Source organism: Acanthochromis polyacanthus, chromosome 15, assembly GCF_021347895.1.
Source record: "Acanthochromis polyacanthus isolate Apoly-LR-REF ecotype Palm Island chromosome 15, KAUST_Apoly_ChrSc, whole genome shotgun sequence".
In the NCBI taxonomy this organism is placed as follows: domain Eukaryota; kingdom Metazoa; phylum Chordata; class Actinopteri; family Pomacentridae; genus Acanthochromis; species Acanthochromis polyacanthus.
Genome location: NC_067127.1, coordinates 6,611,210 through 6,631,959, shown reverse-complemented (window position 1 = coordinate 6,631,959; position 20,750 = coordinate 6,611,210). Strand labels below are relative to the sequence as shown.

The window sequence follows — 20,750 nt, the reverse complement described above, 5'->3', positions numbered from 1 at the left end:
GTTTCTTTTTGGCAATATATCACATTTTATGTGGAAAATAACAAATTGTATCTGTGTCCGAGAAATCACTTTCAACTAAGTTAGCCATTACAAAAACACCAACAGGTCAACAGGTTTACTACAATATCTTTATAAATAACTTCCAATTTTAATTTTACTCAGTTGTATAGATAATATTTAGAAGAATCTTTCTGTAAAAATGCCATATGATGTTTGGTTATAGGTGGCCATGTTGATTTTAGGCCTGAAAACCGCAAAAATGTCAACTATGATACCTGTCAACGACGTTACAAAAAATCCCACAGTTATATATTGACCCCTGACAAGTTAAGTAAGTTTAAAACACTGCCAAGAGAACATCTCAGTAGACCCCAATATAGTGACAGCTGACATAAATAACAATAAGAATCTTCAAATCATATCAAGTTTTGACCTCAATCATCAGAATTCTACTGTTTCCTTTTTTCCAATCATTTCTCTTCACATACAGAGAGCCCGTCTTGTCTCTACTTTCTCCAATTTATTGAATCAAAGTTGATACTTTATAGTTTATTTTTTCTTTTCTGTGTCCCTGCTGGTGGGGCTTCACTGATTTGTAGCGATTGTGACTTAAAGTCACATCATCCATACATTGCTGAATGTTGAGTGAGTGAACTTCTTGTTTACAGTAGGCAGGGTCAAAAACTTTCCTTTTTAACTACATTTGAATCATGTAGTGAATGTGCAGCCTGGCATTAACAGAGCACTGTTTGATTCAGTGTAATTAGATTCCTACACAGCTGTCATGTGTCTGTGAGCACCTTTTGAAAGAAACGACTTAATTTGGTTAGTTACTACTTACGATGCTGTCTTACACCACAGTACTGCATTCCTACGACACATGTGACACAGAAACAGCTTCAGTTTCGTTTCATGCGTTTTTACCCCCCTCCTTACCTCTCTTCTTACCTCCTTCCCTCCTCAGGTTCTGGCTCGCAGACTGTCACCAGATTCCTGAGACGGTGAGTCTAGCGTCTCAGTTATACCGGGAGCTGATCTGCGTGCCGTACCTGGCCAAGTTTGTGGTGTTCGCCAAGATGAACGACGCCATCGAGGCTCGGCTGCGCTGCTTCTGCATGACGGACGACAAGGTGGACAAGACGCTCGAGCAGCAGGAGAACTTTGAGGAAGTGGCCCGGAGCAAAGATATCGAGGTTTGGTTGTGTTGACATGCAAACGCCGTACAAGAGTCTAATAAGGAACTGACCGACAAATAAACAAACCCTAGCATGCATCCATGTAATAAAATATCAGTTTCAGCAGGCCTTTCTCCACAATGACTACATTTGTGGTCGATGCACTTCTGTAGGTTCTGGAGGGCAAACCTATCCATGTGGACTGCTATGGCAACCTGTCCCCTCTCGCCAAAAGTGGGCAGCAGTTGGTTTTTAACTTCTACTCCTTCAAGGAAAACAGGCTTCCTTTCAATGTGAAGGTATAAAATATATTTCTGATATCACCCTCTTCGTCTCCTAGCATTTGGGTCAATATGTAATTGTGGGACTTTTTGTAACATAGTTGACAGGCATCATCGTTGACATTTTTTTTGTTGTTTTCAGGCCTAAAATCAACATGGCCGCCTATAACCAAACACCACGTGGCATTTTTACAGGAAGATTCTTCTAAATATTTTATATACAATTGAGTAAAATCTGGAATTGACACAGTTCCTTCAGAGGTGTTTTTGTAATGGCTAACTTAGTTAAAAGTGATTTCTTGGACACGGATCCAATTTGTTATTTTCCATATAAAATTTGATAAATTGCCAAAAAAGAACACAATCAAGACAATTTCTGAATCAGCTCATTTTATGATTGTTTAGCTGATTAGAAGGTGGTTGTTATTAAATTGGGACGGTTATTTAGTTCACATTTCAGTGATATCCAGTCATTTTTATTAAGAAGTGATTGTTTCCATAATAAATAATTCTGGAATTTGTAATGACATGATCATAATGAACATAAAAACACTTTTTAACAAAAATGTATGCAAAATATCCCATGGACTTCAAAAGTCCCTCAATTATATATTGACCCGTTTATTTGGTATGTTCTTCATTGTGGTCTCCTTCCTGAAGTGGCTCTGTTGATTAAATCTTGCCAGAAAGATTTATCCTTCCCTTATTTGATGACATTCATAGCAATAGAAATGTTCTTTTGCAGTATGTGATGCACTGTATTGTAGAAATAGGTGAAAGTCACTGTTGGGATTCTTACAGATCAGACAAACCCACTGTAACGCATTTTTTCTTTGGATTTTTGACAAGCATGCTAAGAAATTCAATGCAGTTCCATCTTTATATGTATAAAAACAATGCCATATTAGAATTTTTAGGATTATGCAATAGGTTGAGGTATAAAATGCAGATTTTTCCTTAATGCTTTGCATGAGTGTTGATGATGGAATCTTTTCGCCGTCTCCTGCAGATCAGAGATATGGGACAGGAGCCATGTGGCCGCCTCTCCTTCCTGAGAGAGCCAAAATCCACGAAAGGCCTTCCACAGACTGCCATATGCAATTTGAATATTACACTGCCAACTCACAAGAAGGTAGGAGGGCCATGTTTGACCAGTTTGTCCCTTTTTAGGCCATATCATGTCATCTCCATGTAAATAAAGACGGAGAGCAATGTTGTCCCGACATCAAGAGAAGCCATTGAAGCTCATTTGGACCAGAAATGACTGCCTGCTGCTTGTGTCTTTTATTAATGTTAAAGCCTGTGCCAGTCATAAGACCCCACAACGTACACATGCAGCCACACATGCACATCGTGCTTCGTTCTATTGCTTGGCTCACTGTGGGTATATAAGAATAATGCAAAAAACAAAATGATATCATTTGTTTGTTTGTTGTGGTGTTGATTGATCACAAGAAACTGTAATTTGCTTTTGCTTTTGTTACTTTGCTGTTTATTTTCTATTAATCCCATAGACTTTTTCTGATGCATTTTGTTGTTTTTGCTGCTCCATTTTCATCCCCTGAGTTTTCTTTCCACCTCCCCGCTCACTATAACTTCCCTGCTCTCCATTGTGTCATCTCTCTCCCGTTCCTGCAATGCATCTTGGAATACCACAGGATATGGAGTCTGATCCTGATGATGAGGTAAACAGATTCTTCATCATCACATGGAACCGCTTCTTCTTTGTCGTCCCTTTTCGTTGGCTTTACCGCAGACGCTGTAGTAAATACGCGCGTTTTTGTCTGGAGGTTGTGTGTGGAAGATGCTTCTGACCGCATGTGTTCTTACACGTCATTGCTGAAGTGACCCCATGTAGTGCATGAGTGGAAATGGCAGTTTAAACAGCAAAAGGGATTTGTTTATTGTTGTCTCCATCCCAACTCCAGTGGAGCCAATTGCTGTGCCACATCTCGGCTTGTTTTTCATCTCTATCTTCCTTTCCATACATGTCCAACAGGATCCCATCATTATGTTAACTCATAGGGACTATGGTATCTTTTGTCACCTAAAGATGTAACCCTAACTTTTATCATTTGTCCAGTTAGTCATTGTTTTGTTGTATTTGGGGTTTCCCTTGTTTTTCCCCCCATGTCCTTGGCCGGTGTGTAACAAGAAGACTAAAACTCTCATCTGCAAGACAAAGCATTCAGAGAAGACTTTGATAAAGTGAAGCTAGGGCTGTTTTTATGTTTGACAATTTACATTTTAAATATGCATTCTACAAAAACAAAAATAAATAGGTAAAATGAATAATTCAGTACCCGAATTATGTTTCGTGATAGTTTTTAAAAGAAAGAGGTTTTCCAGCAATAATTATAAATTGCAATTCCAGTGTGATTTTAAAGTTAAAGATAGGCAAATACTAGCATAGTTTAAAATATGCATTGTTGTCTGAGAGAGCCTCAAAGTAAAGTTATGGCATAAAAATTAGACACACTGCACTCACAAATATCAAGCCAACCTAAACGATTTTACTTGTTAAATACATAATAGTAATAGTAAATTATTACCTGCATTCTAACTGAATATTGGCCTGTCTTATAAATCATTTAATGCAGAATACGAACATTCCTGAAGTCTAATTTTGATAATGCTGAAATTGCCACAATTATTCTACTTTTAATAAGGTGTAAGATGACAACATTCATATTTGATGATAAACTGAGGAACGCATCTTCAATATAAGATGGCATTTCTTTAAAACACTGTACTCAGAATTTAAATTTTGCTTATGCTTGGTGCTTAGATGGTAAGGGCTGTACAGACAAAGCATATTTCGTCTGCAGTCATTTGATTTTAATGCAGTTGAGACATGCAGCAAGTGAAGCAGCACAGGGCCAGAGGATAAGCTCATGCACACCTGCAGTGCCTCCTTGTGGCAGCACTAACTGCATGCACTGATCCACTAAAAGCAGGCAATATCCATCCACTGCACTATCGAAACTAACATTAATATTTAGACCTAACCGTGACAGGCTAGAACCACCTTTCTCCATATTTTTATGTTAAAACATCTTTTGTTCTTTTTTGTTTGTTCCAGACTGAAAAGCCAGAACGACGTCATACCTTTGCCTCCTTAGCTTTGCGTAAGCGCTACAGCTATTTGACCGACCCAGCAGCGAGTGAGTTCCCCGTTTTTACTTACATGAAATTTTTAATTATGTAGTTTTAGTGTCTGAAGGTCCCATTATATAGTGCACATATGTCTTTCATATACATATGTTATAAAAAGAGATCTACCTGACAAGACGTGTTCATCCATCATTTATTCTCACCACCTGACACATACTCTCATATCATCTGTCATTCATCAAACATTTGCATGATTTACTGTGTTCGCTTTGCTTAGCCACCCCATGTTGAAAAGAAATGTCTCCCTGTTTCAACTGTTATATTATTTTACATTTGTGGACACACTGGGAATCAATGTCTGTCTGATCATTTATCATTTGAACAAAAAATGTTTTAATTCATGTTGAATAAAAATATTCTTTTGAATTGTTCTCATTCTTTTAGTGACCATTTCACTCTTTTATTGGCTTTATGATTGTGTGTGGCTGTGTATAATAATGTGTAACAGGTTGCACTTTACATTAACCTGATTTCCCCTACAGTAGCAGTTTTATATTTTCTACCATTTACAAAATATCGGCATACCTTTCTATGCAAACTATTTTTTGATTTTAGGGCCAGTTTTCATACGGTACTTTAAATTATGAGGACAGAGACATTCTGCTAAATCTAAAGCTGTCTTCACTTTGTTTATTATTTAACATTTCCCATGTGAGTCTTTTATGAAAGAAACATTTGATTTGACAACATTTAAAACATGTTTACAAGTACGTCTTGAGAAGTGTTAAAAAATTCTGATCTGAGACCATTTAGATGTGTCTTGGATTGCAGGGCATACTGAACAGTCGGTACTAACTCATTTACTTTTACCTTTCTGTAAAGTGCAACCTCATACTTTATTTTAATCATGACCAAACAAGGTAATATTTTTTTATAAGTTATATACACTTGTGGGGTCATCTGGCATTCAAAATGTACCAAATGAAAGGATAAGCACAATTGAATCAAACATGTACAGTAAAAGGCACTGTTGCAAGGAGGCAAATAGATTCTGCACATCAAAAGTCAATGGATTTGTATTTTTTGATTATCATGTCATTTTTGTCACCTCTACCACATGTCTTACATTTTTGTTCTTATCTAAGCTTCATTTTGTATCAAATGTATTTTGTCATTAGTCATCCTCACTTGTCATATGGGCCTTTCTTAGATTTCTTGTGTATAATTTTGCCTTGCTGCTGTGATTAATGCCCTTTCTGACTGACTCAAATTTCTCTTTCTGGTTTTTATGTTTTATTTCACGTTATTTTACGTTACATTTTATGTTGGCTTCCTTATTGCTTTTGGTTTAAATTATTGTTGAAGAAACAACTGATCGAAGCTCGCCGAGAACACAGCCTTCTAGCTACCCTCACAAACCTGTCTTTTCAACGAGATCTTATCAGGCGTGGTCGCCTGTTCCTGTCACCGTCCCTGGCCAAGCCAAGTCTGGGTTTGGCTCCCTCTCCAGTTCGTCATCCAACACGCCCTCTGCCTCTCCATTAAAGTCTGTCTGGTCCATCAACTCTGCCTCCCCCATCAAGAGCAACATCCCTGGATCACCTGCCTCTTCTGTAAAGTCAGTTAGTGACATGGCCTCTCCTATCCGATCTTACAGAACCATCTCCTCTCCTATAAAAACTGTAGTCCAGCAAGCCCAGTACCCTGCCCAGGTTGCCCCCAGCCCCCTGGCTTCACCAGGGAAAAGTGCCCCAGACCCCCTATCTATGAAAGGATTGGCGGCCTTGTCTTCGAGGACCTCCCCTATAACTGTCTCTGGAGGAGGAAGTCCTCTTCTTGAGAGAGCATCCATGGGCATGACCCCGCCAACCTCTCCAAAATCCTCTCTGAGTATGTTCAGTTCACCCCTGCCATACAAGACCATTATGGGAGGCTCTAGTGGCACAGCATCTTCCTCCTCACCCATAAAAACAGTCCCTGGTCTCTCCTCTGTGCGTTCCTTTGCTTCAGATGTCGCTGGCCCTGCAAGAAACCTGTTCTCCTCCCTTTCATCACCGCTTAAATCCAACACCACTCCAAGTGCCGCAGCTCTGATCAATGGAACTGTGTCACCTACACAGTATCGCTCATCATCCCCAACATCTCTTCTCACCAGCAGTCTGCAAGAGAGAATACAAGCAACCACCAATGCAGCGACTACAAGTGTCAATGCAGCCTTTGATGAAGTTGAAAAAACATTCAATTCTTGCTCTGCAGGCTATGGCACCTTGAAGTCCATGTCCTCTTCTGCGTCCTCCTCATATCAGTCCATTAGATCATCAGCTTCTAGTTCCCTTTACGCCTCTCTAAGATCCCCTCCGAATATCACCACTGCTGTAACGTCCAGTACAATGACTGTTCCTGTATACTCTGTTATTAATGTGCTGCCAGAGCACCAGTTTAAAAAGTTACCCGAGGTGTCCAAGTCAGCTGCTGCTCTTCTGTCCCCAAGGAAGACTGTGCCCCCTGAGGTGAATGCTCAGTTACAGTCTTCCTTTGCCAGAACTCTTTCCCCTATCAAAGCCCCTCTGTTTTCTGCTGGCCTCAAATCAAATACCACATCACCACTGTCATCCAGTCAAGAGATTCTAAAGGATGTTGCTGAAATGAAAGAGGACTTGATACGAATGTCAGCCATTCTGCAGACAGACCCAAATTCCACAGCCAATAAAGGATTTCAGTCAGATTCTCCCAAAGAGGCTAAGATGGAGGATGAGGAGCCATACCGGATTGTGGAGAAAGTGAAACAAGACTTGGTTAAAGTTAGCGAAATCCTTACTAAAGATGGTGTGAAGGATGGTAGGGTTTCACTGGCTAGAGGGTCACTGGATGACATACACTTCTCAAAAGTACAAGTTGAACAACCACCAAGCAACTGGAGCTATCCACCGAGATATGAAACTGTGGTTCCTCAAGCCAAATCAAAAACAATACCTGATAGAGATTTCAATCTCTCCAAAGTGGTTGACTATCTGGCTAATGATGTGGGCAGCAGCTCTTTCTCCAAAATGCACGACACAAAGCATAAAGCAGATGAGGGCAAAAGAGAAGGAGAGGGAAAGGAGAAGCAGAAACGTGTCCTAAAACCCACTATAGCAGTTCAGGAGCATAAGCTCAAAATGCCTCCAACAAACATGCGATCCTCACCTTCAGACAAAGAGATCAGTAAAGTAGCTGATGCACTTTTTGGAGCAGACACTGTGCTAGAATCCCCTGATGATATCTCACATGAACAAGATAAAAGTCCTCTCTCTGACAGTGGCTTTGAGACCAGGAGTGAAAGGACACCCTCTGCTCCTCAAAGCGCAGAGGGCATGGGTCCCAAAGCCCTTTTTCAGGACATCCCAGTTCCACCAGTGATCACTGAGACTAGGACTGAGGTTGTCCATGTCATCAGGAGCTATGAGCCCCCAGAGGACAACAAACAACCTGCAATGGAGGATGCACATCCTGTGAGATATATTGATTCAGATTCTAAAGGGCACCAGAATCAAACTTCATCAACTCCAGACCAGAATAAATGCTATTCAATAAAAGTCAGTCCTGATGAAGATCCAATGGGGAAAGGAATGAGGGTAAAGGAGGAAACTCACATCACTACCACCACCAGAATGGTGTACCACAAACCACCTGGCAAAGAAGCAGCATCAGAGAGGTGTGAGGAAACTATGTCTGTGCATGATATAATGAAGGCTTTTCAGTCCGGCAAGGATCCTTCAAGAGAGCTTGCGGGACTGTTTGAACACAAGTCTGGCACTGAGGAAACATCACAAAGAGTCCTCGAGGACATCAACTCCAAACCTAAAGTTGAAAGAATAATTGAGGTTCACATTGAAAAAGGCAATAAAGCGGAACCAACAGAGGTCATCATCAGAGAGACAAAAAACCATGCAGAAAAGGAAATGTACTACTACCCAGGCAGTAGACAAGAAGAAGAGGAGCCTGAGGAGTCACTTCCAGTATACCTTGACTCCCCCAGAGTGAACACACCACTATCCCAGGAGGAAGACAGTCGCCCTAGTTCAGCCCAGCTCATGGCAGATGACTCCTACAAAACTCTGAAGTTACTTAGCCAGCAGTCTGTAGAGTACAATGAAGATGAATCATCGGAGCTTAGAGGAGAGTCTTACAATTTTGCAGAGAAAATGTTACTTTCTGAGAAATTTGACCAATCTCATTCTGACACAGAGGAATATCTAAGAGATAGGTCTCGCTTTCACTCACCAGACAGAAGCAGTCACAGTGAGGGTAGATCAGTTGGGCCGAGGACGGAGTATGTCTTTAGATCATCGAGAAATGTCTTTGACAAATCTGGACGAATGGCCAATGTTGATGATAACTTTGATAAGCTCACACTTTTGCAATATTCTTCAGAGCCCGGTAGCCCAAAGCAATCTGTTTGGATGCGTGTGCCAGATGATACACAAAGTACAGACAGAGGGCAGCTTGTGTATGAGGACAGAGTGGACAGAACTGTAAAAGAAGCAGAGGAAAAATTAAGTGAGGTTTCCCAGTTCTTTCGTGATAAAACAGAACAGCTCAATGATGAGCTCTCATCTCCAGAGAAGAAGTCTCGTAGGCCTGACTTTAGAGAATCACGATCAGGCCCCAGTTCAACACACAGCAGTCCAGAGAGATCGGTGTATAGGAGTGGAGGTAGTGGAGAAGAGTGGAGCAGAGAAAGACTTAGAGACAGGTTCAGCTCCAGTGACAGGAAGTGTGCAAGTTTACCCAGTAGCCCAGAAAGGAGAGTATTGCTACAGTACAGTGATTCGGACCCAAGAAAACAAGGAGATGGTAAATCACAGGGAAGTACAGGTGAAAGCCCTAAACCATTTCAAATGTCTTCTTCCAAAGTCAGTGCAGTGAGGCTAAAGTTTGAGCAAGAGGCTCAAAGGCAAGATAGGAGTCCTCAGGGTGGCCAAAATTCTAATCCTCCTATCAGGAAACTCCAGGAAAGTAAACTACCTGTGTATCAGGTGTTTGCTGGTTCAAGTAATCCAAAAACCCCAGAGAATGTGGGAAACCAGAGGAGTGAGTCAAGCAGGTTTTCACCCAAGCATGAGAGCAGTGGAAAAGATCAGGAAGAGAAAAGGTTATTCAAAACGTGGGAGAGCCAAGGATATGGCAGCTATAAACCCCAATCACCCAAACTATCTCATTCTTTAATCCAGGATTCTTTGAAAGATTGCAGTAATAGTGATTCCCAAAGACAAGAAACAACTAAGAAAATCATCTACACGGAGTTTGTTGTCCGTGAAAATCCAAATAGCAACGACAGTCTAAAAAAAAACTCGGAATCGCAAATTCCTGTAAGAAAGCCGTCTGATTTCTCAGAAAATCACAAATCCAGCTCTTTAAAATTAGATTCCTCTGTTGAAACACATGACAGGGCAGGGTCTCATATACCTACTTTAGCTAGAAATCGCTTACACAGTAGCTCTGATTCCAACAAGTCTGTTCATGGATCATCAGGAGGAAGGTCCACAGACTCATCAGAGGGTAGCATGTCAAATGTAGTATGTAACGGTATTGATAGTGACCAAGTAGAGTATTTGGATCAAGTAACCCCTGTAGTTGTCACTGAGGGTTTCAAAGATATTAAACCCTTACCTGTGTATGTAAGCATCCAAGTAGGGAAGCAGTATGAGAAAGAAACAGCGTCGGGGCAGCTGGGAACATACAAAAAGATAGTAAGCCATGAGAGTAGAACAGTGCATGAGACTAGAGGGGCATTTTACACTGTCAAACAAAAGCAGTCTCCGTCTCCTCAAGGAAGTCCGGAAGATGACACTCTAGAACAAGTGACATTCATGGATAGCTCTGGGAAAAGTCCTGTTACCCCTGAGACCCCCAGTTCAGAGGAAGTGAGTCTGACCTCCAGAACACCAGACTCTGTGATAGGCTTCATGCCTGGCATGCCAAGTCCTATCCCTGAGGAGTCTGAGGAGGAAGAAGGGAAGACCTTTATCTACAAAGAGCCCTCAAAGGAAAAAGCTAAGCCAGCTTCCCCAGAGACTCTAAGTAAAAAACAGGATGGAGAGAAACAGAGGTCAAGGGACAAAAGAGTGGCTTATATAGAGTTTCCACCTCCTCCTCCTTTAGAGGCCGAGCAGTCCGACCCTGAGAAAAGGGCTTCATGTGCTTCATCTGAGGCAGAGACAGAAATGATGGAGGTGAACCTCCAAGAGGAGCATGATAGGCACCTCTTAGCTGAGCCAATCATCAGAGTCCAGCCTCCATCCCCTATTCCTCCTGGCGCTGATAACAGTGACTCTAGTGATGATGAGTCTGTCTTCCATCCCATCCCTATCAAAAAGTACACCTTCAAAATGAAAGAAGAAGGAGAGAAACGACAGAAACCCAAAAGATCAGAGAAAAATGGAAATAAGGAGTCTGGAGTCAATGGTGTTGTAAAGGGGGAGGATGCTGACTTTGAACAAAATGGCAATGATCAGTCTATCACTGACTGCTCCATAGCAACCACGGCCGAGTTCTCCCATGACACAGATGCAACTGAAATAGACTCTTTAGATGGGTATGACCTTCAGGATGAGGACGATGGACTGAGCGAGGACCCTAAAACATCTAGTCTTTCTAATGATGGAAAAACAACTGACCGCTCATTTAGTCAGTCCAAGCTTGAGGTGATAGAGGAAGAGAAATGTGATGAGGGTGGGGATAATGGAAAGACTAAAACCAGCACATCTTCAGCGAAAAGTAGTGGAGATGAAAAAGATTATACCCTCGAAGGAAGACATCCAGATAGACAGGGCTTTGGAGATAGCTACTTTGGCTACCAACTTGAAGAGGAGCTGAATTCAACCTTTAAAACTGTTGCCACCAAAGGTCTGGACTTTGACCCCTGGTCCACAAAAGGGGCTGATAATGACGGGGTTTATGAGTCCAAATCAAAAGAGGACGACCCCAAGCCCTTTGGTTTATCGGTGGAGGACAAATCACAGGCTACAACACCTGACACAACCCCTGCTCGAACACCAACTGACGAGAGCACACCGACTAGTGAGCCTAATCCCTTCCCTTTCCACGAAGGGAAGATGTTTGAGATGACCCGCAGTGGTGCTATTGACATGAGCAAGCGGGACTTTGTTGAAGAGAGGCTTCAGTTTTTCCAGATTGGTGAGCATTCCTCTGACCCTAAAACAGGGGAAAAGGGGCGAGGGGGCAAGATCCTGGGGGTACTTTCCTCTCAGTCAAAAACAGGGGAGAGGGCCACAGTAGATGGGAAGGTGAAAGTTACAGATACTACCATAGACAGCAGCACTACACCAACAACACCAGCAGCAACTACAACAAAATGCAGCCCTGCACAGCCTGGCAGTGATACTTGCTATGCTGGTACTGATGCCCCCGCCTGTGAAGCCATAGCTGAGACCGCCTCCTCGTGCACAATCACAGCCTCTAAGGTTGATTCCAAATTACGTACTCCTATTAAGATGGGCATAGCTGCCTCTATAACTGTGAAAAAAGACTCAGGGGATCTCACCGATTGTAAAGCTGAGATGTCAGAAGGTCAGATGGTGCCAGAATATATTAGCATAGAGGGCCAATGTACAGAGAACCAGTCTAGCAGTCACACTGAGCCCAGGTTAGAAAGAAGAGACTATCCTTCTGAAAACTGCAACAACAACAATAACCTTGAGTCCTCCAGTGTTCAGGCCAACTACATTCAGTGTGGTAGTGTGGTGTTTAATTTGCAGTCCTCCTCTGAGCCCACCCTTCAGAAGGCTAGCAGGATAGAAACATTGTGCTGTAGAGATTTAGAAGAGCGAGTGGAAGTACACAACAGCAGCCAAGCACAGGAGCAGAAAAATGAAACTGCTAAAGAAAATGAAGTGAAGCAGCACAGGTCAAGACTTCCAGTTAAAGCATCAGGATGGTCATTTCACACACAGGGAACAGCCATAGGCAAACAGAAGCCCAAACAAGCAGTGAAGGTTGAGGTGAGGAAAAGAGGAGAGCCAGCCATAGCCAAAGTAGAGCCCAGGTCTAGGATACCAATCAAGGATGTTAAAAAGAGCAGCCCTGCTGCTGCAGCTAGCTCACTTGTTTCAGTTCGGGTTACCTCACAGCCAATGAGAACTTTGGACTCAGAGAGAGCAGCAATACAGTTGCCCTCAAGACTACCACTGAAGGACAGACATCAGGTCAGCAATGTGACAAGTGAGGGAGCAAGTAGACAGGACAGGCAGGAGAACGCTAGTGAACTTTGTAAGCGCACCATCGAATACTTTAAAGGCATTAGCGGGGAGACGCTAAAGTTGGTGGACCGCCTGTCAGACGAGGAGAAAAAGACGCAGACAGAGCAGTCGGAGGAAGACAGCACCTCCCGGAGCACCTCTCTGTCGGACGCCTCCCAGCCTTCCCAGCCCTCCCAGCCCTCCCGCTCATCCAGGTCTGGTAGAGGTTCGAGGGCTGAGGCCGGGGCCGCGTCCGTAAGGGCAAAGGTGGCGACGACGGACAGGGCCTCCGGCAGTGAGAGGAGCAGGAGGAGTAGGCGGACTGGTGGGAAGGAGGGCAGTCAGGGACTCACAGGGTCTCGAACGCCTCCCATCGCGGAGATCAAGCCTAGTTTGTAAAACTTTCACACTATGTTTAAAATACATCTATATATTTATATATATTTCACTTTTAGTTGCATGACATCGTTGTGATCGTTTAATGGATTGACTGGAATGCCTGTGGCGTGTTTACATATTCTCTTCAGAACAGTAGCTGTCATTTAAATTTCTTTTTTGTCATTGATGTATTGTGTACTGTATTGTCCGTGTTGCAAGATTCTCTTTCCTCTGTTCCCCTCTTCCAACCCTGTTTAACTTCTGTAAAATAGAGTGAGCATGCCAGTAGTAATGACTGGTCACTGGCACAACCAGTCCCTTGTTTGACAACTCCCTGGTCTGTCTGTCTGTCTGTGCAGGCTGGTTACTGAGTTATTGTGGTAGTTTGTTCTTACAGAACTGTTCATGCAATTGTCATTTTAACTAACTAGTGTTGGCAAAGAACACACAAAAGCGTCTTCGCATGTTGACATTGTAGATTCTAACATAGATCTTTCCACCCTAGATCTGTAGAACTATGAGTCTGTCGTTGAGAGTCATGTTATGCTTTGTTTTGTGTGGTTCTCATGACAGTTACTGCCTGCCTAGAGGATACATACCACAAACAGTCACAGAGCACCACTTACTCTATGGACATATTTAAGTTGCCCATAATGTCTCTAGTATGAAATGTCCTTTTCTTGCCATTGTTGGGAAATAACTGCACAAAGCTAGATTACAGTAATCTGTTAAGCATTGTAATATGAATATTTTCAACACAGCTATGATTAATGTTTTTGAGTTTGATGAATAAGTGGCCAGAAAAGGAAGATTCTACATATTTATTTTTCTATTACATTAGTTTATTGAGGAATAAGAATGAATCGTATCAATGGGTTCTTGTCCTCTATCTTCTCAGGTCCGCAGAGTCCTTGTGAGAGAACAGACTTGCGCATGGCTATCGTTGCCGATCACCTGGGACTCAGCTGGACAGGTGAGGATTATACAATATTGCTCCTTTTCTGTCTCTCAGTCACCTACTTTCTTTCTGAGCCTCTGTCAGTCTCAAACCAGTGTTATTTACTGCCATCTTCAGGCTAGCTGAATGTCCTACAAATTCTCTACTGTATGATGTCATAGTATAGCAGTGTAATGAGGAGCTAAAGATCATTTGAAAAGATCAAAAAATGAGGAAAGCATTCAACTGAAATGTAGTAATTAGGCATCTAAAGCTGTAAGCTGTTTTGTTATTCACTGAATTTTAATAATTGTGAAATTTGTATCATATTTCATCATCTGTAATTTGTGTGTTTGGACTGTAAATATAATGAGGGACAATCAAATATATTAAAGTTTGAATATTTATGTTAGAGTTGCTATTATCGTCCCATCACAGAGCTGGCTCGGGAGATGAACTTCACAGTGGATGAGATCAACCACATAAGATTAGAGAACCCCAACTCTCTGACAGCACAGAGCTTCATGCTCCTTAAGAAATGGGTCAGTCGGGAAGGGAAGAACGCCACAAGTAAGGCTATTTTTATATCCTAAGATCTTGCTTTTCTCTCTATTTTCTTCTCTTCTCATACTTTTTTTGTTTTCTTTCTTAGTCACTCTGCTTTTGATTTGATAAACTTTTGGAACTGTATTTTGTTCAAATTTGTAAAACACTGGAATACTCACTTTTGCTCAGATTTGCAAACTTTCCTGCATTGCTCTTGAGATCACTCACTTTTGTCATCTCTTCCACAGCGGATGCCTTAACTACAGTGCTGACCAAAGTCAATCGGATGGATATTGTGACTTTGCTGGAGGGCCCGATATTTGACTATGGTAACATTTCAGGCACAAGATGTTTTGCCGATGATAACGCTGTTTTCCGGGATCAGGCTGATGGTAAAGTTTAGCTCATTCTAGCTGACCTCTTACCTCTTCCTGCTACCTCTTTTGTTGTGCAAATGCATGGATCACTTATGTGTCACCCTAGTGCAAATCCTAGTTGACTTATAGTCAGATTTGGACTATGTTTGGACAACTGGTTTCCACTGTTACCCAACTGCATTTCTGATTTCTGTGCTTTGAAAGTATACTTGCAACTCAAATAATGTTACATTTTTATCCTTTCCTTTTCACTTTAAATTAAACCCATGTTTTTTCAATTGGCTTCAGTGGAATTAACCATCATTTTTATCTCAGCCAAGTCCAAAAGAGTACCCAGTTGTCACAAATGAGCAATATTAACTGTTAAAATCCCATTCTAAGTGCATGCTGCATACTACTACATATTGCTTTAAATGTTTTTCAATTATGTGTGACTTAAGTAGAACTTATGTAACCCTGTAGCGTTTGCTTTCCTCTGTTGATTTAGTTTAGTTCTCCTAGTTCTCCTCCAGTTCCTCTGAGCCTTCCTTGGATAGATGAGAGAATCTCTTCCTCTGTGAAACCAGACTGATTCCTCCTCCTCTTCCTCTTGCCTCCCATCACCTCCCCACAGCAGAATCCACTGCTGATAACAGCACATAACTCTTCACAAAATAAGAGTCATGTGTTGGCGATTTTTACCCACTCCTTGTCCATCCATAATATTCATTCATCATCTTGTTGTGCAAGCATGTTTCACATCATTATGAAGTTTTTTATGTATTCTTTTGCTTGTCTTTCTCCAAGTCACTTATTTCTTTTTTTTTATCTCCTCTGCATGCCTTATTCCTCTATAGTCTGCGTAATTATCCCCTTAACTCCCAGAAGCACTCAGGCAGCTTTTATCCTCCAGACACCCAGTCCCTTCTTTCTACCGCCTACCCCAACACCTCCACCCACTCCCCTCACTCCCCTCACTCCCACTGCAGCACTTCACTGCAGCCCCTTTCCCCCACGCCGCTCTCCAAGTTATGAGTCCTCCATCATGCTCAAAGACTTGGCACCTTTAGCAACATTTGAACCGTCACAATTCAACTTCCTCTCCCCTCTTTCCCCATGCCCCAACTCTCAGTGTCCGTCTGCTGACCCTCGTCAATCCCCTTCCTTCCCCTTCTCTCCCCGCTTGTCCTCCCCAATCCCCCTCATCACCTCACCTTTGCCTTGCTCACCCACTCCATCACCCATTCCTTCTCCAGTTGCTTCTGTCCCACCTTCTTCCACCTCTGTCCCAGCCTCACCCACACCAACACCAATCCAAGCAGAACCAGTCACCTCATCTGTTGCATTATCTGGATCTACCTCTGACTTGTCCTGTCATACTGATGCTCCCCTCAAACCTGAAACAGCACCCAGTGACCTCAAACCCTCCTCTGTTGCGCCCAACCTATCTGAACCCATCGTCTCCTCACCCCCAGGCATGACCTCTCCTTCTCTTACCGCCTCTCCAAGCAAAGAGTCTTTACTGGCCCAGCTGGCCTCCTCCTCCTCCCGTCCTGTCTCCCCTCTCTCCATGTCTGCTCTCCCTCCCGTTTCTCCCTCAGGATCCCGTTGTCCTAGCCCCAGTCCTTCATCCCCTCCTCTGCGCTCCCTTTCTCCGTGTCCTGCTTGCCAGTGTACTTGTGCACCCGTCGTTACTCCTCCTCCCACTCAATCTCGCATCGACCCTTCTAAAATGGAAGTATACATTTAGTGTGCTTGGTCCTTTACCTTTCCTCTTCCTCCTCATATCTCTCATACGTCATCTATCTCATGTCAGCATGTAAGCAAACACTCTGGCAAATCTTAAAATGTCATAACATCCCACACTATGATTTATCTGGCCTTATGTCACTAATGTGTCCCACTCTCAATGTCTTACTTCACCAAAACCACTAAATTAGCACTAAATTAAAACTTCTGACAGACTGTCAAACATTGCTTTTATGATTACTGTCAATTTGAATATACTTCTTTGCATATGTGTGATAATTTATGTTGAATACTTAGTTTTTAAAATGGCATTTTCAAGCATTTACTATAAAATATATGCTTTTATTACATTTTAGTGCATATGTTTGATATCGATTTGCCATACTGCCATGATACAGTAGCTCTTAACATATCGTTATCAAAGCTAGTGGTTGGCTGGCTACATGCTTTACATTTCAGCCTCTGTGCCATCGTCCATGTCACATGGTATATGTGTTTCGGGTTTGCTTGTTTTTCGGTGTGTTATATTCTTTTGTGGCATGCTTTCGCTGCGTGTATGTCTCTACATTTGTCATCCTGTCACCTACAGATTATCAAAGCATTCTAGCAGAGCTGCAGTCACCCGCCGCACTGCACTCCAACCCCCACTTCCTGGAGCCTGAACTCCCCGTCACCCCCAACCCTTCCCTTGCCCACCACCAGCAGCACCATTACCCAGAACCAGACACCCCTTTGCTGGCCGACACCCAGCCCCAGCCCCTGCCCTGGAGTCCAGAGATAGAGCCCGGTCGCAGAGAGCCGGACAGCCCCCCTAAAAGCCCCCCCAGACCCTGTGAGCTTGCCCTGTCCGTCCCAGTTTTTGAACTCCCTGATCCTGTTCCCTCCAAGGTCAGAAAGCCCCACATCGCTCTGAACGACCAGCTGCTCTTGAGTGAGGAGGAAGACAGGTCTTTTCAAGAGATGGAGCCAACACACAGGCCCAAGTCACCCTCTTTCCCCGCGTTGTGCGAATTAGACGTCGACATGGCATACTCCACATCTTCCCCTTCACTGTCATCAGTGTCATCAATAACCCCTTCATCGCCTGACAGAGCACAAATGGGAGATGGAGGAGCGCAGATGGGTGCCTTCAATGGGTTACAAGAGGATGCAGGTTTGGCAGGACGTGAAAAGGAAGTGACAGAAGAAATAGAGAAGGTTGTTGAGATGGTTGCAGTAGAGTTAGCGGAGGGAAATGGGTTAGTGGAGAAGTGGGTAGAGCAGGATTTGATTAAAGACGTGGAAAGAAAATGTGAGATGATAATACAAGATAGTTTTAAGCTGGCAGAGGAAGATAGCATCTTTTTGGTGGAACAGAAGAAGGGGTCTGCAGAGGAAGAGAGAGATGTGGTAAATGAGCTGGATGGCGTTATTCAAGAAGGAAATAAGGGGGCAGAATGTGAGGTGCAAGAGGTGAAAGATGTGCAGAATCTGTCAGAAGAGCAGCACAGTCTGACAGAAACTGGGCATGAAGTGGAAAAAGGCTACAATGAAAGAGAAGCAGAGACTGTCAAAGAGGGCATTGATGAAACACCTGAGGGTCAAAAAGCTGATGGAGGCAGTGAGGAAAAGATCCACCAGGGTGACAGAATGGATGACACAGATGCAGGGCTGCTGTTTAAGGATGAAGGGTTATGTGGCAGTGAAAGAAATAATTGCGGGACATCAGAAGGGGACTTGGCAGCCGAGGACCAGACTGTCCCTGACCTCTCCCCTCAGGCCTGGGTTGAGGCACTTGGGGAACTTCAGCCCAGTGAGTCTGGATCCAGTGAGGAGGATGAGGAGGGAGAGAAAGAAATTCCAGAAGAAGCAGTAGGATCTTTGTTGGAGGAGGTGAAGGAAGAAGAAGAAGACGAAGGAGGCTCAGAGGAGAAGGAGGAGGACGAAGAGATGACCGAGTCCAGGGTTCAGGAGACTCTTGATCAGGATGAACAGGCAGAAAAAGACGTGTGTTCAATTTCAGGTTGGCACAGTGATTCATCCTCGGTCAATGTGGAGCCACCGACGCCGGGCCGCAGTGTCAGCTCAGACCTTCTCGACAGGCGGGAAAGGTAAAGTGTTGCAAAATTATATGCACACATTAAGTGTCCCAGAACAATTTCATAACATGATTTGAATTTGAAATCTCTTCAAGATTATGTACATTTCAGGTGTTTACATTATCCTCCTAGTAGAAATACTTATTCTGTGTTTCTTACCCAACAGCCAAGAGAACTCTAGCGACTCCATCACTTCCTCATCAAGGGGAGAATCAGGGAGGTCCCGACAGAACGGCGACAACTCAAAGCACTCACCTCAGGACGCCTCATCAGAATCATCAAACGGCAGAAAGGAGGATGGAGCACTGGTGTCGGAGAAAAAAGTCCAGGTACTGATGCATAAAATAAAAATGAGCAGAGCCACATAAAAGATCCTAGAGCGTACAATGTAATCCTCTTATTCCTCTCCTGTTATTCACACACTCGGGAAACCTGAAAATTTACAGTGAGCTAAAGAAACATAAACTTCAGTGTTATTCCAGGTTTCTCTTTTTTTGATACAGCCAAACATGGACTTGAAGCACAGAAAGGATATCAACTACAAATGTATCAACTGCTTAATTATTTGTAACTAACTAATCATTTTATAATACCTTCATCAACAGTGTGTTAGTGTAGAATCTGGTTCAGAGGAAGAACAGACTGTAACCACCAGAATCTTCAGACGTCGTCTCATTTTAAAGGTAGCCTGAAAGCCCGGAGCAGAAGCTGGACTTGTGGTGTGGTTTTGGTTTAGTTTAGACCGGTCGGCCTGGTGTGCATCGTCGTAGCGTTGCTTGGTGTCTTGGTAGCTTTATTCTTGTCGTGTGTGTGGATATTTGTGTGCAGATATATGTTTGTGTACGTGGATTTGGTTGAAGACTAACCCAGCCTTTTTCTAACACGAATGTTTTTCTCTCCTGAGGTTTTTGTTTCAGTGTGGTGATGGTGAAGGGTTGTTTACTTTCATGTTTGAAGCCTCCAGCAAGTCAAATATTCATGTGCTAACCACAAACACTTGCAGGGAGAAGAAGCGAGGAATATCCCAGGCGAGTCTATGACAGAGGAACACTATATGGACCACGATGGTAACCTCATCAGTAGAAAAGTAAAGTAGAACTTCATTCCCTTTTCCCATTCAGCTCTGAAGTAATAACCTCTCACAAAGACAGTAGCATAATGTTTACATAACCGCAAACACCATCAGCTCTTTTCTCCCTTTGTCGACCTCCTTCTGCATTGGACAGGTGATCAGGAAGGTCATTCGTCGAGTGTCTACTCCCACACCAGACAACCAAGGAAGTTGGCACAGAGACCTTCAGCATAGCCCCATTCTCCATGAGGATGGGTCCGAGGTTGGCATGAAGATACACTTAGACTGGGTTTCTGCAAAGTCTAATTCACGTGGAAAACATAATCGGAGGAACAGTTATATATATATAACAGTTTGTCTTGAAGCTGCACAAGACTTTGGACTATGTTAAAATAAATACCTATCTTACCTGAAGAAGATCTGAAGCTAATGAAATGCTTTTCCCAACTTTAAAGAACATTAAGGGGGGAGTATTATGAGATAAATCAAGGTTTAAGAGCTTAAGAAGTGCCATTGATATATTAAAAACTAACTTCTGGTTGAGTGCAGCTTTAAGTCAAATGAAATATCAGTGAGATTAACATAGTTTTTCCTCTGACTGTGAAGGTGGATTTTTGTTAAACACTGGGTTAAATGGTTCAGGAAAACTATCCTCATTATCTGACTTCGGGGGGGGGGGGGGGGGGGGGGGGAATACAAAAACATGCAGCCATACGAAGTGCAGCCTTGCATGCTGTGTTTGTGACAATGTGTGGTGTCTATTGCATTTTCATAACAAAGGGGATGCTGACTGCGCTGCTCCTGACTGTGTGGTTGTAATGATC

General features: G+C 43.0%; 1 protein-coding gene across 25 annotated transcripts in view; it reads left to right on the top strand.

Annotated features, from left to right (window-relative positions):
• Positions 1–20,750, top strand: part of ank3a (ankyrin 3a) — a 103,047-nt gene that overhangs the window by 75,520 nt on the left and 6,777 nt on the right. For 15 of the 25 annotated variants that reach the window (XM_051960269.1, XM_051960267.1, XM_051960252.1 and 12 more), the window contains 13 exons: positions 965–1,193; positions 1,349–1,474; positions 2,466–2,588; positions 3,115–3,141; positions 4,539–4,620; positions 5,936–13,201; positions 14,087–14,161; positions 14,564–14,695; positions 14,920–15,063; positions 17,366–18,866; positions 19,021–19,183; positions 19,858–19,941; positions 20,081–20,188. In XM_051960269.1, coding sequence (XP_051816229.1) covers positions 965–1,193; positions 1,349–1,474; positions 2,466–2,588; positions 3,115–3,141; positions 4,539–4,620; positions 5,936–13,201; positions 14,087–14,161; positions 14,564–14,695; positions 14,920–15,063; positions 17,366–18,866; positions 19,021–19,183; positions 19,858–19,941; positions 20,081–20,188 — 10,060 coding nt within the window. The remainder of the gene's footprint in view (positions 1–964; positions 1,194–1,348; positions 1,475–2,465; positions 2,589–3,114; positions 3,142–4,538; positions 4,621–5,935; positions 13,202–14,086; positions 14,162–14,563; positions 14,696–14,919; positions 15,064–17,365; positions 18,867–19,020; positions 19,184–19,857; positions 19,942–20,080; positions 20,189–20,750) is intronic. The other 10 variants (XM_051960260.1, XM_051960263.1, XM_051960262.1 and 7 more) reach the window with 6 other exon arrangements.